The 17815-nt window shown below is 42.2% G+C and overlaps 1 protein-coding gene across 8 annotated transcripts in view; it reads right to left on the bottom strand.

Moving 5' to 3' along the window:
• dab1b (DAB adaptor protein 1b) overlaps positions 1–17815 on the bottom strand; it is a 57130-nt gene that overhangs the window by 27487 nt on the left and 11828 nt on the right. For all 8 annotated transcript variants that reach the window (XM_034215236.1, XM_034215235.1, XM_034215239.1 and 5 more), the window contains exon 2: positions 6433–7047. In XM_034215236.1, the coding sequence (XP_034071127.1) occupies positions 6433–6502 (70 nt within the window). In that variant the 5' untranslated portion in view covers positions 6503–7047. The remainder of the gene's footprint in view (positions 1–6432; positions 7048–17815) is intronic.

Raw genomic sequence — 17815 nt, 5'->3', positions numbered from 1 at the left:
ACTGTAGACAATGTGCTGTTTCAAAGCCTGCTGGATAGATGAAAGAAGAGAAGGCGGATGATAATTATTGCTGTACTTTATTCCAAACCATACCTCATAGAGCGACTGGAGCCTATTCTTACAGCGTTATGTATTCCATCCAGTTTTTACTGACTCATACACTAATGTAATGTAAAATGCATGCTGCTCCAGTTGCATTTTAAACACGATCGGTCCAATTTAGTGCAGCTCTCTCAGATGAGGTTCAACCAGATGTTCTGTGCCATTTGTTTCTTTTCATACAGCGCGCCATTTCCCCCTAATAACACTTCAGGAGAGATTTAGAGGTTTATGCACAGATCCTCAAAAAAAAGTAGGACTTGCATACCGAATGAGCGTCTTGACACAGTGGCATAACTCGTACGCTACGTGCTCTGGGTTCAGATCACGACGAGCAGTGTGCTGTATTTTAAAACTAAAGAGCTGCGGGGCATGCTGTTTCATGTTGTTACTTTAACTGTAAGGAAGGAGAGGAGAGAGGCGGAAGGTGTGTGTGTGTGTGTGTGTGTGTGTGTGTGTGTGTGTGTGTGTGTGTGTGTGTGTGTGTGTGTGTGTGTGTGTGTGTGTGTGTGTGTGTGTGTGTGTGTGGTGTGTGTGTGTGTGTGTGTGTGTGTGTGTGTGTGTGTGTGTGTGTGTGTGTGTGTGTGTGTGTGTGTGTGTGTGTGTGTGTGTGGTGTGTGTGTGTGTGTGTGCGTGGGTGAGGGGAGTTGGGGGTGATACATACTCCTCTGGCTTTCTGGATTTACAATTACCCAAGGTTGAATGGTCCTCACAATATTTCTGGCCTATAAACTTGACGCTCATAATTTGTCTGACAGAGGGCTGCCTAAAGCATTGTGTACTATTATTCTGCGTCTAAGTGCATCCCACACATTGGACAACATGCCTGCCATACAGGAGCCCTGGTGGTCTAGGATGCAGAGGTAATAGAACGGTGCAGAAATAAGTCCTAAAATGTGGTAATGAGTTAGCATTTTACCACCTCGGTTCACTTGTATCAACATCAACATCTTTAATGGTTATATGTCCAAAATAAGATATGCGGTTAAAACAAGTTTAAGAGATCCTCAAGTATTTTTCTACAACATGAAATACGTCAGTAATGTCCGGCTGAATGTCGGAAGCTTCTACGTGTCCTCAAAACGACGGCTGCTACCAAGTTGCTAAATAAGATTACTAAAATTAGCACGCCAAACATTAGCCGCCTTTAGTTTAGCGGTTGGGATGCGAGCCGTGAAAACGTGATGTAGTTTGTTTATAGCAGGGATGGGCAACTTGGATGGTGGTGGGGGCCACATAATGTATGTACTGGCCACCAGGGGGCCGCAGATTCACTTGGAACACACACACACACACAAATTCCATGTGTTGTATGTAATTATTAACAAATTAAGTCTGACATCTTTATTGACATTTTACATTCTTTCAGGGAACATCCTCTAATAAGCTGTTATTTATTTTGTACAAGTGGCATGTTTGTATTGAACAGGTTATTTAACAGTGGAATAAAACTATTTTAAACTATTGGAAAGCACGGAAAATGTGTGTGTATTGAGATGAACCATTAGATGACATACACATTAAGTCATTAACACTAACCCAGACATTAGTTGTCTAACTTGAACCTAGCTAAGACACTTGTAGCCTCTGCTGACGCACAATAAGGGGAGAGTCAACACAGACACCTGTCAGCCCGCACTCTGCTGTTCCTCAGCGCCGCTCCCCCTCCCTCCCGCTGAAATTATGAATGAAAAGCGTATAGTAATCATAGATAACACGGCAGGGTCCGTGACAGTTTGTTTTCATCTGATTTCAAATAAACAGAGTCTTGGTTTTTAGAATATTAAACTTGTTTAACAAAACTTGTAAGAATCACAAAACGTGTTTTTGCCAGAATCTTATTTTCTGCAATATTCCATAATCCAATGGAATCATATTGCTTTTTGTTGAGGGAGTTCATGCAATGTTACATACCAGTTTGGCCTAGAAATATATTACATCACTGCACTACTATTTCTAAGACCTTTGTAACAACAATACCCATTAATATTTCCCATTGACCTCATTTGGTGAAATCTAATAAAGACGGGAAAAGCCAAATCTTCCAAAACTGCAGCTGAGATTTACCAGCCAGGACATCAGACGTGCCTCGAAACAAATGCTGCGGCCAGCCACCTGAACACAGGCCCTGCACCAGGACCATGGAGAGAACAATTACTGTTCGCCCTGCTCCATACTGTTACAGGGCTTGTCTCTGATCACAGTGTTGCATCCTCCTCCGTGCCACACTAGAATGGGGACAGTGAAGGCACAGATGGCAGCAGATGGAGAGTCAGAAGTGCCCCTCTAGATATAAGGACTTGGCAGCAGGAAACTTTTTGTTGGGGATCTGGGCATCAAAGCAGCTTAACCTTTGAACTGCTCCGAGTGTGTATCTGTGTCTGCTCGTCTCTTCCTGTCAATATCCGTCTGTTACAAGGACACATGCAATGCATTAAGATAAAATGAGACTGAATGTATTGCAATGCCTGCTGATTCTGAGTTCACGTACTGTACATGCATGTTTAATGTTAACTAGCGCTGTTCTGAAGTTCAGCTCATTCATATTGTTAACATTCAGATACTTAATCACCAATCACTTGTTCCTCTTTTTTCATATATTCGATTTATTGTGTTTAAAGCCGCTATTTATGCAGTCTTAGATCAAGCTAATGCTAATGCTATTAGCATTATACCATTTGATGGAATAGATTCCAGTAATGGATAATTTCTTCTGACTTGCTTGTTCCAAACATTTTCAAAGTTAAAAAGCTAAATGTACAATAATTTATTTCTTTAATTATTTTTAATGTTGAAAAAAACTACATTTATTATTGCGGTTAAACATGTGCACTGCCGTCTGTTGGACATGGAGGGAGGCATGTCACTGATTAGTTATTTTTTAAAGAGAAATAGTAATAGTAATAGACTAACTAATTTAATCAAAATTAATAATTTTATTAAAATGTTTTTCAAGGATTTTTATCTTAGAACAGAATAAAAGCTTAAAAAGATATTCGGTAAATCTGTAATGTTAACCATTATTTTGTGTTAAAAATGAAAATCCTACATATCCTTTTGGAGTAGGGAAGGAAAATCTGTCCCTGCCATCTGCCTGCCCCATGTGCATGAAATAACTTCCATAAACCTCTGCAAACGTGCAGATTAGCCATAACAAACACTAACAGCAGTACGACGCCCCTCACCCAACACCAATGTCAAAATTCCTCCACCCAACTTTGACATTCAACAGCAAATCGAGGTCCTGGTCTAAAAACTAATCGTTAAAGCACTTACAAAGGTAATGAGGGTCATTGTGTACATTGTCTATGTACTGGGCCGACCATTGGATCGCAGTCGACTATACATTGATGTGTTCTAGTGGTTGGAAATGGGCAAGATCATTTTTTAGGTAGAGGCTCCACAACGATGGCATTATAACACTCATTGTAAAGCAGTGGAATGAGCAGTTTGATATGAAACCCGATTGATTTGGTCAAATGTGGGAAATCGTGTTTGAATAGGGTGAAATGGTTACTATTTGTAGGCTACTGTCTCTTACAATCTTCCCAATGTCATTCATTCAGAACGAGAGGTGACTGACGATTGCATTTCATTTTCCGTTCGCCGCATCACCAACGTTCTCCGACTTCTCTCTTTCAATGTCTCTCTGTCCTCTATTCCTTGTCTTTCTTTATGAAATGAATCTTTTTTTTGCGGAGATAGAGCAAAGTCACGCATGTAAAGCAATTATGTTGATAGTTGGAGGGGAGCTCTGGCTTTACCATGGAATTCAGAGCCAGCTGTGAGGTTGGAATTTTCCTAACAGATTTTGAAAGGAATGACAAGTGCTATGAAATCCCTAAAACAAAGCACAAGAAATATTGTCTAGTAGAAGTAGTAGAATAGTACATCTTTTTCAAAAGCAGCAGTGTGTACAATTTAGGGAGAGCTATTGACAGAGATGGAATCAAATATTTACTGCTATGTTTTCAGTAATGTTAAATCGGAAACGATGGTTTGTTGCCCAAAAGTATCCAAAGGCCTTGTCATACTGAGAGGCTTGAACAAACGTAAATGTGAAATACTTAACATATGTATAGGGCTTTTATTGTGAAAGGTAAGAACGGAAGGATGGGATCTGGAATAATGTCGCCTCTTTCAAGATTGAAAGGAGTTATAACGTTTGCCGTGTTCCTTTGAACTAGGGAGTCTCCATGTTGTCATTTTATAATCCTCACGAATATAAACTCAACTCCAACTGTTCCCCACAAATTGATTGATTAACACCTTTTTATATTTGTGGTACAAAATGGCCGAAAGGCAATGATCTTCCTTTTTTGCGGCGAAATATTTGCTTTCCGTGTTAAATGACTCTCAGACCATGTTTCAGGCACATAACCAAAAAGTCAAGGGAACAGGTAGTTCTATATCCCGGGTTTCGTACTCCTTCCTTCAGTTCTATATTGTTTATGAGATGAGAAATAAACCGTTCTTCTTCATCAACTTTTAGTGTTGCTTCCCAGAAATTTGAATAGTGCTTTATCTAAATACATGTCATCATCGTTATCCTCTGTAGAGTCCTTCAACTGGCCCCAGCCTGCTCACAAACAACTATTAGCTGTCTGACAGTCTGCCTGCATTTATTTTGCTCCATTTCCATTTATATGGCTCTATATAGCACCTTTACAGATTGCGACAATGGTCCCTGCAGCCCATGTGATTAACATGGTAAAGTCAGGGTCTGATAGCCTGTGCTGATAGCCCGTCGCATGGCCACGTGTGTCAAAGCCCCCCTCTAGCTCTGCACTCCCCCTTTCACTTAACTCAAATCAATGGGCCCTCCTCCAGCCTGGCCATTTATCTAAGCGAGCCGACAGTGAAACAGCCACAGAGGACCTGGCCCCACGGCCTCGTTTCAGCCATCCCGCAGAAGCCAGATTTACTGGACTAGCTGCAGTGGCTTTATATATGGATGGAGAAAAGAGTAAAAAAAAAAGGGATGGAGAGAGGGAGGGCAAAGAAAACCGCATCCTCTTCATTCCCCCCTCAGTCCTTCTACTTCCCTATCTTTACTCCTCTCAGCCAATTCAATCCCATTTCAATCTCCTGGTGAAGTTTCGGAGAATGCCTCGTCCTATTACATCACTTATGCTGTTCATCAAAGCGACAGGGTGTGAATTACCCTGTCCATGACACCTAAATCATGGGAGCTAGCAGACCCTGGGGCTACATGCGATAGCTGTTACTACATCTGGATCCCCGGGATGAGACAGGGAGCTCTCGGCAGGCCTGACTGAGCGAGCCTTCTCTCCATGTAGTCCAGCGTTATTTAACTCCATACAAACAGGACTAAAAGTTATGTTCACTGCCTGCCAAACATAAGATAGCTGCCAGTAAAACACTTTGTCCCGACTCCCTTTTCTAAAGTACTTTTCCTTCAATGTTACGGCCCGTCTACACAGCGGCGTGCGTTGACGCTTGCCGGCGGGCGTGTCTGACACTCGACCAACAACCAATCACATGAATCTCCCGCCCCTGACACACAAGCAGCGGTTTGATTGGCTAGAGCTTGTACTGGCATATGATTCGATTGGCTGACGCTTCTGCCGAGGCGTCAAAAGTTGAACATTGCTCAACTTTTGCAGCGAGCCACGCCAGCAACGCTCCGCGTCGCTTCCCACGATGCAGTTCGGCTAAAAGTGACGTCAACCCATTCAAAGTGAATGGGCAGAAGCGTTGGAAGCTTCAACGCACGCCGCTGTGTGGACAGGCCGTTTGACTTTTATCGAAATTCTCAAAAAACTATAGTGGTGGATGTATTGTCCAAAGTAATTCAGTGATTACATTTTTCCACTAGAATTCGGTAATTTGAATAAGATACGAACTGTGGCAAACACGTTACTTAGACATTTGGTTCAGCAGGATAATCTCCACATATTTACACCACTTTTTGTTATTTGAAGCTTAAATGCAATTGCCAGAGGAAAAACCCAACAACGTTCAAACAAAAAGCTTAAAAATTAACTAAATCACAGTTTCATGGGTGCGTATCAACATCGCTAAGCCAAAAGCAGACTCGTTTTCGGCGTGATTACTTTGATTAGTCTCATTTATTCACTTGTTAGCAACTGCCATATGTTTATGACACATAGAAGCTTTGGACATTTTGTTAAACACAGACCGTATTTCAGAACCACGATCATGTCCAAAAAACGTTGACTTGCTGACGAGTTACTGGGAAGTTGGAAAAGCCATCTTATTTCCAGGTTTTTGGACTCATTCCCGCACCACTTAATTATTACATTTTAGATTGACAGAATATTTGTACCAATGCAGTAAAGTCTCACTTACTTTTTACCCTCCTGGACTCCCTTCGCTGGCTGGTTTTGACACCCGGCTGGAGCTCGGCCTCCGCTGACATCCTCCACTGAGTCCCTCGTCCCCCTCACAGCAGATCCACCATGGGTTAGCAGCACACTAATCCTCACAAACTCCCAGAGTCCGATTCCCCCCCACTCCAGTCTTTTTCGTTTTACAGTCGCCCTTTGGTGGGGAAAATCTCATTCAAATCCATGATGAGATGTCTGGTACTCCTCGATAAATGAAGATCCGTCATTGATAAGTGCGCTCCGTCACTGCTGGCCCATCGTGTTGGAGTAATGCTGAACCACACATGAAAAGGATGATTGAATTATGTGTGATCCTCTCGAGAGCAGCCTCAGATCAAATTTGACATCTTCTGGAGTGTACCTGAGTTCTCTCTTTGAATGTCAAGTATCACATGGTCCACTGTTGCTCTTTTCTGAGGGTCCACCTATTACTCAGGAGTAATTCCCTCCGGGGGAAGACTGCACCATTGATTGAATCAAATATTGTTCTTCAGAGTAGGTCAGGAGTGGATATTATTCTTTTGGAGAGTGCTTCAGATGCAGTCCGACAGCCCATCACAGTCACTTGCTCCGAGCACTGCAAGGCGAGGAGAAAGGGTTAACAGTTAATGTTAAGCTGGAGGTGGTTAAACATTCAAATGAACAACACATGCCCCCTTGATCACTCATTAATTTAAAAGACAAAAATGGCAGGCAGCAATTTAACAAATCAACAAAGATGTTATAATTCATTCATCAATCCTTAATGAGAGTACAACAAATGCCCGCTCTTGACAGAGACCTGTGGCGGAATATTTGATGCTCTTGTTTTAGTAAATATAGAACATTAAAGCATGACCGGTGCTTCTGTGCGTGCAAAGTAGATTTTCAGAAGATGGATTGTTAATGCTCAAAGCACGAGGAAACAGCTCGAGGTGAGGGGAAGTAACAGAGAGCGATGGATGACGACGGGCTGTTGGTGGAAATCCTGGCACTGTTGCCCATAAACTGGAACCCCCCACATTGTGCTTTAATGCCCTTGAATCATCCACTGCTAACATTGGGGTCCGTGCCAAACTGGCACAACGGCTGGCACCGCTTCTGTTGGCATGGTGATGGGCCATTGTTGGGGGAAGAGGCCTTCAGCCGTCCCCGGCCTGTACAGAGCTGCTGCACATCGAGACCGGGCAAACATTATCCTGTCTGACATTGTTTGACATTGTCAGTCTTGTTTCAATATTTGCCTATTACTGAAACTGTTTCTGGTGTTAAGCAAACACTCATAGACATGACTTATTAAAGGTCAACATTAAGAATATATATCCTTTTACTTTAGATGTTTATTTTGGCCAGGTTGAGACAATGGTTCAGAATCAGTATCCCTGTTACATATTATTATCCACCGACCTCAATGTGAGACATTTTCATCGGAACTGCTTTTTTAGATCAAACAATAGTCCCTAGGAAAGCTATTCATAGGGATGATATTCCTAGGGACTATCACATGGAATATAGTCGACTATTCAGAGTAACTGGGACTTTTAATGTAATTTTATAATGTTTTAAGCACCCAACATGGAAATACATTCACATCCATTGTATTGTGCTAGTGGCAGAATACTCGGATATCTCAACATGTGGAAACTGAAAACGATCTGCATGGCTAGCAACCAGAAGTATAACTTAAGCAAACCATAGGGGAAAAATGCATGTTGTTAAGATTGTACCATTAATCCAATCTAGATTTGAATACTATACTTTCACATCCTGTGTTTACAGCCTTAACGCTATTAGTTTGATTTATTTGAAAAAGTTTGACCTTATGTGGAAAACGTTTTTCTTTTGCCTAGCACTCATTCTGAAAGTTTGATTTAATATCAAAATGTAAAATACATTTTATTTTACCCCTATCATATTTGACTTAGGCATTTTACTTATGCCTGGTTGTACTCTTCCATATACCCACTGAATCATCTACAAAGTACTGAGGTCACAAATAGGGCTGTATGGCTAGAAGATACTTCTAGAAATAAGTGAGATTATGTTGTCTTTTTCAATTTGGGTAAAGAGATTCTTGCAGCGTATATGGATAGCTTTTTGCATTCCTGTACGTATGCGTAAGACAAACTGATCTTGGAAATAGTCTGTCTACAGCTATATCCTCATTCTCCTCCAGCAGTCGAGTCCATCTACCCTTCTATTATTCCAAAATGAGCTATGATGTAAAGACACATTTCATTTTCTTTAACAACAGCTCATATTGGTTGTTCATCACCACCAGTTCTCTTTGTGCATGGCTGTCTAGACCATGTGTCACCTCTCATGTGTACTTATGAGGCAGATCATTTCACCCAAGTCCGGGCAAAAGGGTGCAATCTTCCCGTAAGTACGTCTCTGACAGAGCCTCGAAGTGCCACAGATGGAAGAGGTATTTTCCATGTCACAATGAACCTTATCAGAATGTAATTTTCATTACCAATGAGAGAGATATGCCTCATTGTGTTAGACGGAGGAGCGATTTAATGTGATGTACTGCGGCTTGTCAAAACCAATGCTATCTAGGTCACCCAGACTCCCCAATCTGCTCTGTGTTTTAACAGCTCCCAGTGTCTCTTATGATTTGGGTCAGAGTTAACGAGCATCACTCGTTTCTCGAGCTACTCTTACAGTTGGAGGATGTCAAAAGCCCTTGACAAAAGCCACCCTTTATTTATTAATTTGTTCATTTTAGTGCTACCTCTCTCAAGTGCAAACGGAAACTTCCTTGAGGGAAGTCAATTTCCTTTCTGCTTGCATTTGTTCATTTCCTTCCATCAACCCGCCGCTGTCTTTGTCTTCGTCTGCCGGCAGTTCACAAATCATCTCTTTAGACGTTTGTTTCCTGCTTGCGTCAGATTCTTTGCCCTGTCGCCGGATTATTGAACAAAAACAGGAATGCTTTGAGAAAACCTGATGTATGGAAACACTCTCTTCCTTAACATTGAAGATATCAATCATGCAAGCCATTGATTTTTCAGGAGTGTATACCTTCACAAGGTATACACCAGACCCCCTGGGCATCATGCAGAAACATACATCTTGTCGTGCAGCTTCAGTGCAATGGCATGAGATGTGTTCATGAAGAGAAACCATGCTATCTTCAGTTTGTCAGAAAGATTCCTATAACCCTTGGTGCAGGTAATTAAATAAACACTCAACCAGTCACATCGTTAATCGGCTTCATGATCAAAAATCACGAGTGTTTTTTTTCCTTTCAGTTCTTGACGTGCTAATTGGGTCGCAATAAAAACCATAATTTAGATTTATGCTGCAGAGACAAAGGGTTGTAATTTGCAACAATTATACTGATTTTAATCTTCCCAGTTTTTCGATGGATGGAAACGATTCCTAAAGTATGATCAGATTTTCAATCATGTTTACTGTTTCAGAACTATAATGGGCAATCACACATTGATTTTTAAATCAGATCATACAGTACTTGAGGTGCTTTTCTAAGCCCCAGCATTCTTGCGAGTCACGTTTCCTCCTGAGACCGGTGTTTAATAGACTGCACAATCAACCTCATATTGTGAGACAGGCCCCCACGCATCCTGCCACCGATGAGTAACAAAGGTTGAACAGCCATCTATCACTGGATATGGCCAATTACACCTCCATTCACTGTGGTCCCGACGGAAGGTGCAGTCTGTGCTTTCTGGTTTGCGGTGACTGCTGAGGAGCGGGGACGGCCCCTTCCCCTGCACCATCTACATCTCTTCCTGGCCACGGCTGGCATGGCCCTGGGCTGGTGGAACGTTTGCTCGACAGACCGGCTTTGGCACCTCGCGCTGGTCATCTTTGTTACAAAACGCCCCCCAGCTTATGGAGTGGGACACAACTGTCACAACCTGGCCTAGCAGAGCTGCTCTGAATATTCCTGCTGTGTTACCTTTTGTCACCAGTGAAAGCCGACCAACTATTATTATATAGCCTCCATACCTAAAGACTGTAATAATTTCTTTTGTGAAATATCTTATTTTTCCACGGCTTCAGCTCCTATCGCACTCTCACAATCAACGATAAGGTCGTCTCATGCGACCTTACAAGTGTCAGATAGCCTATGATTAGATTAAAAGATAAGGTTAAATTGCTTCTTTTTTTTTACTAATTAGACTCCAGACTAGCGAATGATTGACTGGCATACAGGTCTTTGGGGCAACGCTGGAATGTATTAACATCTATGACCACATGTCAGAGGGGTTAATCATCTTACGCACAGAGATAGCAGGTTAAATTATTAAATATATGAAAATGTACAGCAACAACACAAATGTGTGCTCTATTTCCATACTTCTGTGCCTGCCCTTCTATTCACAAAGTATGGCAAAATGCAGTGCACTTTTCGAACCCGGATGGTGTACTCTTATTGGTCAAAAAGTAGAGTCTAATGGCGTAGGAAGGGACAGCAGTTACGCTTTTTCTGGGAAGAAAAATACTTAACACAGTTGTAAAGTGAAAAAAAAAGCTAGCAGATAGTTTGATAGGCAACAATAGCTTCCACATCGCAGGAATGTTCACAATTAACAACTGAAAACAAGTAGAAGCAACTGAACTACAGCCTTGTTTGACTTGTTGACCATGCCAACATGCTAATGCTAGGTACTGTAGGTATTTTGGTTTAAACTGTCAGACATTGACCTAATGATTCCCTTGGCTGTGAATTTGGTCAACCAGATTAATCCTAGGTAAATGAATGATTCAAAAATATCATGTCTACTCTAGTATTGCCCAAATATCAGTGCAATCCATCCAATTGTGGTGAAGATATGTTTGCCAGTGGTGGAGCAACAGACTGGCCAAAAGGCCTGACACTGTCATCTAAAGAGCACCTCTGCTAGCATGACTAAAAGAACAAAGGATGTGGGGAGCATCAGGGTAAAGAGGACAGCCTAATGAAGATCTGTGATCAAATTGAGTAAATTACCAATCTTTCTTTTAGCTATAGCAAACATGTGAATAATATGTGAGCAGAAGAAATGGGGACATCGTACTAGAAACTAAACCATTCCTTTTGATTTCTGCGATGATTTATCTGAGGGAAAGCTGAAATATTGGAGTCAAACATGAAGAAGGACCTCTCCTTTCTCCTCCTCCTCATTTGCCTTCCTGGCCTTCCAGGGGGAACTGATAGCCTCTGAGCTCGGGCTGTTCAGCCACGGCCCATTAGTTCACCTCATTCTGACAAGATGGAGGGCCTCTGACGACGGAACAGTCAAGTGTGCGAGCGGAGAAGGAGGGGAGGGAAGAAAATACATACCAAATACAATATTCGGTTTGGGCAAAAGAGAAGCCTCATTGCTTCGGGTTCAGCGGCTACATCTGGTAAACTAAATAAGCGTTGCCACACAGTTGCTTTGCCATGCAGATTTATATCAGTACAGGCCTTGGAGCTGTGCACTCACTTAGGCGTGGCTCCAACATGGCCGGGCAGTGAGACGCTGGCCTCTGAAGTGCTCCCGCATTATCCTATTTACCAGCCCAGCTGCAGGATAACTGGGCCCAATTTAGACGGAAGAAGAGTGCAGAATGTGTGTGGTCTCATCAAGTGTCAGACATGACATAAATGAACAACACGCTTGCACAGCTGAGGTCTCAAGATGCAAATATTAATGGGGTTTATTTTGAAAGTTGGCATTTCTTAGGCTGCTTCTGTCTCTATAACAGACATATTCAGGCTAATAGAGTATCACTAGCTCCCTATGGTGACAGTAAACAATAGCATGCAAACAAGATACATTTCCAGCTTTTATTTATCTAATACCACCCACCACATAGAGCGGGTATGGAAACAGAGCCGGCGTGAGAATCCTGGACCTCTCAGAATCGTTAATTGGTTGATCTGTCTCTTCAAAACGCCTCCTCTGATGTTACTCGATGGCTTCCCAGAGGAGTCTTTAATTCACCGTTGATTTGGTTTGTTGTTGTGCTGTGTCTCAGCGTCTGAACAGTGTGTTAAAACAGCCTATTTACCACTTTCAATGGGAGCGAGAGAGAACTGGGCAAGCTCCAAAAAGGCCTGGACAAACACCATGTTACCTCACAGCCAATCTTTTCTCCTTCTGTCTCTAGTTCCTCTCTTTTTGATTCACTCTTATCATTTTTAGTCGACACAGCCTTTTCTTTCACTCTTTCAATTTCATTTTAACCTTCTTTTTTTCTCTCCCTCCCACCCCTGTTCCCCCCTGCCCTCTTTTTCATTGTCTCCCTCTCTTCCAACATAATGCCTATTTGTGAAAAGAGGTTGAAGCATGTGTTATTTCACTGCCACCCCCACCCTTGCCTTTCTTTTGTGAGTTACAAAAGAACTGTGGATACCTTGGTTTTGGTCATTATTTCATGCGGAGAGTAATTAATGAGACAATTAGGGTTGTCTCCCTCCCTCTGTGTTCCCTTTGAACTAAATAAATAGCCAAAAGGTGTCTTCTTTAATTGCACACGGGTCATGGATATAATTCAGAAAAGAGAGCAGCCTCTTTATGAAACTCCACTGTGAATAACTGTTTGTTGTTCTGACTCTATTCATGTCTTAAAAGAAGCACATTTGATTCAGCTGCACCATGGACAGGTAATGTGAATATCAGAGGTTTAGTGAAGCCGAGATAAAAGTGTGATCAAAACCGAGGAGCACAAAAACATTACCTGCAGTCTGCCAGACAGCTTTAATGAAGCTGAAGGGAAACACCGGACAGGAAGCTTTTTGTTTTTCTACCTCCTGTCCCACGGTCTCTTTGATGCCGTCATGATGGGACATCGCTCACACAGTGTTGAGGAAGAGATTCTCTCAATGTAAATGAGGTGCAGTGTGACATATTTTGGATCTAAGAAAGTCAAACTTAAGTTTCAGATCCTAATTACTGTTGTCATGTTGCTACTATTAAGGGACTGTATGAAAATGATGAGAGACAGAAAAAGGGTCTCGCTAGTTTAGTTATTTTCCTCCCGAGATTTCTAATCATTTCAGCCTTCCTTTGAGACCATAGAGCTGCCACCAGTGCTTAGTATTGTTACTCACACACAGTGAAAATAAGTCATGTATATTCAAATAGCAGTGCGGCTGATATATAACGCAGATATTTAAACATTTTTAATAAAAAAAAGGTTTGTATGGTCTTTAAAACAGCATTTCCTCAGCAGAAATCTGAATTTATCCATCCAACACAAATATGTTAGGTAACTAAGCCATGTTGGTGTATCGGGCTTCTGTGATGTTGGTTTAGTGAATAACAATTATAAATAAATAATCAGCCTTGTGATCGCAAGCTTCGACCGATAACGATAATCTTAAAATTGTATTAATTGGAGTACTACCAGTGTTTGATAAACAGGAATTATGTAATTGCACTTTACCAAAATTGCAATTTAGTACATTTTGTTAAATTAACATACAGAGTTTAAATACTTCACAATTCTTCCCAGAATTCTACTTTTTTTTTTTTTAATTGTGTAAATTCATTTGTGAGTAGCTCTGTTGTCGGTCTCTACCAACTCCTGAAGGAAATATGTGGCTTTTTAGCAGTTAAAAGCATCAATATGTTAACCAGCTAATCCCTAAAATGGTCTGTCATTTGGTGCAAACAACGATAGAGAGTGAAGCCAACCGGTAAAGTCAGATGCAAAACAATGAGCTTAAACTGGCTACAAAATGCAGTAAAGCCAAGGGGAGATGCAGAATCAGCTAATATGTGTCCTTGGTTTCATCACTATAATACACATTGCCTTTTTTTCTTTATATGTTTTTTGTCAAGTGGAAGGGTTCATTAACTTTTTTATAAAGCTGTCGAGGGTCTTGGTACAAGACTCAGCCACCTTCCCAACACTAAGAATTTGCATACGGTCCCAAGTGAGCAAACCTTTTTGAGTATAAGGCAGTGTTTACACGAGAACGAAACGGCTTGTATCCGCTACATTCACACGAGGCCGTAACGGAACCGTTGAAACGGACCCCGCAAACGATAACGGGTCCCAAGGTGGATATATCTGCAAACAGAACACTCTGGGGGGCCAAAACGGCTCAATGTGTACGACCTATACGATCAATTCCTGATAACGATGAAGCCATAGCCCCGCCTCTCCCCACCTCTGCTGCTCACTGCTGTAGCATGGTCAGCAGTAGCATACTACAGATGTTAGTGCAACATCTACAGCTCCTCTACCACAACCATCAGCAACAAGTGGACATGGAGAATTACATGAACTACATGTTGCCAAATCCACCACGGGGCATAAACAGAAGGGCAAACATGGCAACCATGCTCGGGGGTCTTCTTCGCTGCTTTTGGTGTATTTTGTGGCAGAAGTACAGCGCCACTTACAGGCCCGGCATATGTACTACAGCGTTTCCAGTGGTCTCGTGTGAGCGGACACGTTAAATGAGCCGAATGCGTGTGAATGGAAGACTTTTTTGATAACGAATTCGGTCCGTTTGCGTTTGCGCTCCCGCGTAAATGGGGTCTAAGAGGGAAAAGGTTGAAGTCAATTGAGATGTTACAAATCCCCCTTCTATCTTTACTTCTGCTGTGAAAACACACACTGCTGCGTCTGGCAGAAATTCGTCTTAGAGAAAATATAGAAGTGATTGACATGACATCCACAGGATAGTTAGCATGTGCAACATTTCTCACTGCGTTACTAGTTCTTGCAGGAGCTTTTCAAAGCCCAGAAATACTTGTTCTCCATATTTACTAAAGTATAACTCTTGTTGACATCCCAATTAGTGGTATTTTGCAGTATTGTGATTTTTATGTTGCAGCTACACTTTAGCTAAAACCATTTTCACAAGGTTTTCTTCCTTTTTCTCTTGAGAGCGCCTTTGTTTCTTAACTTGTACCAGTACGAGGGAACAGGTAGCTCCTAAAACGGTACTTTGGTAGAAGCTTACACACACGCACATAAACTGTTTATTCCCCTGACTACAGTACCGTATGTGCGGGTGTAATTAGAGAATCTCCCAGCACACCTCAAACGTCTATCATTAATCTCTCATGAGTGATTAGGCCGCTGCGACGTATGGAACAACGGGAGGTGTGAAACCGGGTGTGAAACTGTTGTCATCTCATATGTTATCGCACTCCGGAGACCGAGAGGATTAAACCACGCCAGGCACAGCCCATTGGCAGCTAATCATGCTGCTAATGATAAGTGAAATATTCGACTGCCTCTCATTACAATGGCCTCACAAGGTCAAGATCTTGTCGCGAACATACAGACGAGCGACGGTGCCAATGTTGACTCTCTCAGAGGCGCGTTTCCTTTTTGTTCATGTTGTTTTGGTGTAAACCCAGAGTGGAGGCGGGTACAAGCCTGAGTGAAGCCTTCTGAATATGACACTTGATGTCTGATTAGAGCAAAACATCAGGGCAGCCCCCGACTGTGGCGCTCCGATGAGGAGTGATCTGAAGGTACTCGTCTGAAGACGTCATGCTGACCGGGTCGCTGTGCCAGATGCTTGTCGCTCAGCACAGCTCTGCATCAAAAATACAGTATGGAATCTGTTCCCTGCAGGCATCACTACATGACAGATATCCATTTAATTACAAGAAGGAACAAAAAGCAACTGGAATTACTCACCCTCAGCAGAGAGTATCAAATGTCAGCAGCCGTAATGAGAGAAAGATTCATTCTACGTTTTACTTAAATGTCAGATTCTATAGCTGAGTTGATTGCCACAGAGTTAAATATGGCCTTCTGTCACTGTTTCTAATAATAACACCAATAAATGAAGAATAATAAAGCAAACCAAATTCACGTCCATAAAGGTCAATCTAAGGGTCAGCTCCCTTTAGGGAAAGTTCTGACTCAATGGATTAGAATAGAATATATATTTATTGTCATCATACAAAGTACAACAACATAGGGCTGTGCAATTAATCGTATTTTAATCGCGATTACGATTATGGCTTGCGACGATTATGAAAACAGCATAATTGACAAAATACGATTATTTTGCTGGGTGCGCTTTCGCCCCTCCCTAAAAGCCCACTCGGCCACGTGGGAGTGACAGGTGTTGTGAGTGTTCAGCGCGAGCGAAGATGTCAGAACAAGAGCAGCAACTCGTTAAAAAGAAGGGTAAAACTATTTCCACTATTTGCAAGTACTTTGCCATTACATTTCACATCGCTAAAGATATGTGCCCAGTTAGCACTGTTAGCAACCAGGGCTTTAAGCAACTTGTCAACACGTTGCACAAGCGTTACGCGATGCCGTCTCGGTATTATTTCAGCAGGTCTGCGCTGCCTGCACTATATGACAAATGCCGTGGGGAAGTTGAGAGAGATGTGGCTTCAGCTGACTACTTTGCTACCACAACAGACCTATGGTCTAGCCCAGGGGTGCCCAACCAGTCGATCGCGAGATGTGTCTAAAAATAGAACAACAATATTCTGTTTTATCGTTAATGTCCTGTAACATAATCTTCCTGTGCCAGAACAATGCACTTGAATGCATCAAAGCTTTGTGATTGGCCGGCGTCACCCCATGTGTCGGGGCGTGGCTGAGGGTCTTCAGTACAGGTGGCAATATTGTCACCTGCCTGCGCTCATCTCTGAAACCAGACCATGTAAACAGGCTGGTGTTTCTAGCGAACAATCTTTAAGAGATGACCAAGCGGCAAACTGTGGGGTAGAGCCGGTAAGCCAATACGGAAGTGCCACACACTGCAGTTCATATATTGGCCGATAGGCGATGGCTGCAGAAAGGAGCAATTTCCATAGACCCCCATGTTAAAATGCCCAACTTTACAGCAGAAAAAAACATGTTTCTACCCCTGGCTCCATACATTTTATTAGCGATATAGTTAGATTCCACCTTCATGATTATGGATCTGTGAGTGAATTGTTTTCTAACGCGACCCTTTTATTTATATTAGGTCTTAAAGTTTGTGCATATATTAGGGCGTGGTCACATTGAGTGACGGCTCTGTCAAGTGCCTGCCGCTGTTAGCTTTTTGTCTCTCTGCTAGCTGCTCCGTGAAGCTAGCTCCAGGGACTCTGCCTGCTCAGCTCATCCAGCAAACACAACTTGTAGCCGGCCGTGGTTGTTTGTTCTTCAGGCTTATATATCGGACTATTGTGACTCGCTCTGCGGTTAAAACAGACGGTGCATGAATGCGGTAAGTGAAATTCGAGTGCTTTATTTATGTGTTAATGATTTTAATCGGCTACGTAATGAATGGTAAGGCTTGGGTTAGTTAGTGGCTAGTGGTAGCTACATCGGTGCTAACGATTGTAATCGTAGCCTCCAAGTTAAAATCATAGACTGTATATAAAGGTTAAAACGAAATAGACAAGTGTTAAGTGGGATAATACTGTTGAACAAACGGCTTCTGTTTG

The sequence above is a fragment of the Gymnodraco acuticeps genome, unplaced genomic scaffold (assembly GCF_902827175.1).
Source record: "Gymnodraco acuticeps unplaced genomic scaffold, fGymAcu1.1, whole genome shotgun sequence".
Classification (NCBI taxonomy): Eukaryota; Metazoa; Chordata; class Actinopteri; order Perciformes; family Bathydraconidae; genus Gymnodraco; species Gymnodraco acuticeps.
Note: the sequence above shows the minus strand (reverse complement) of the source record. Positions and strands in the feature narration are given on the sequence as shown.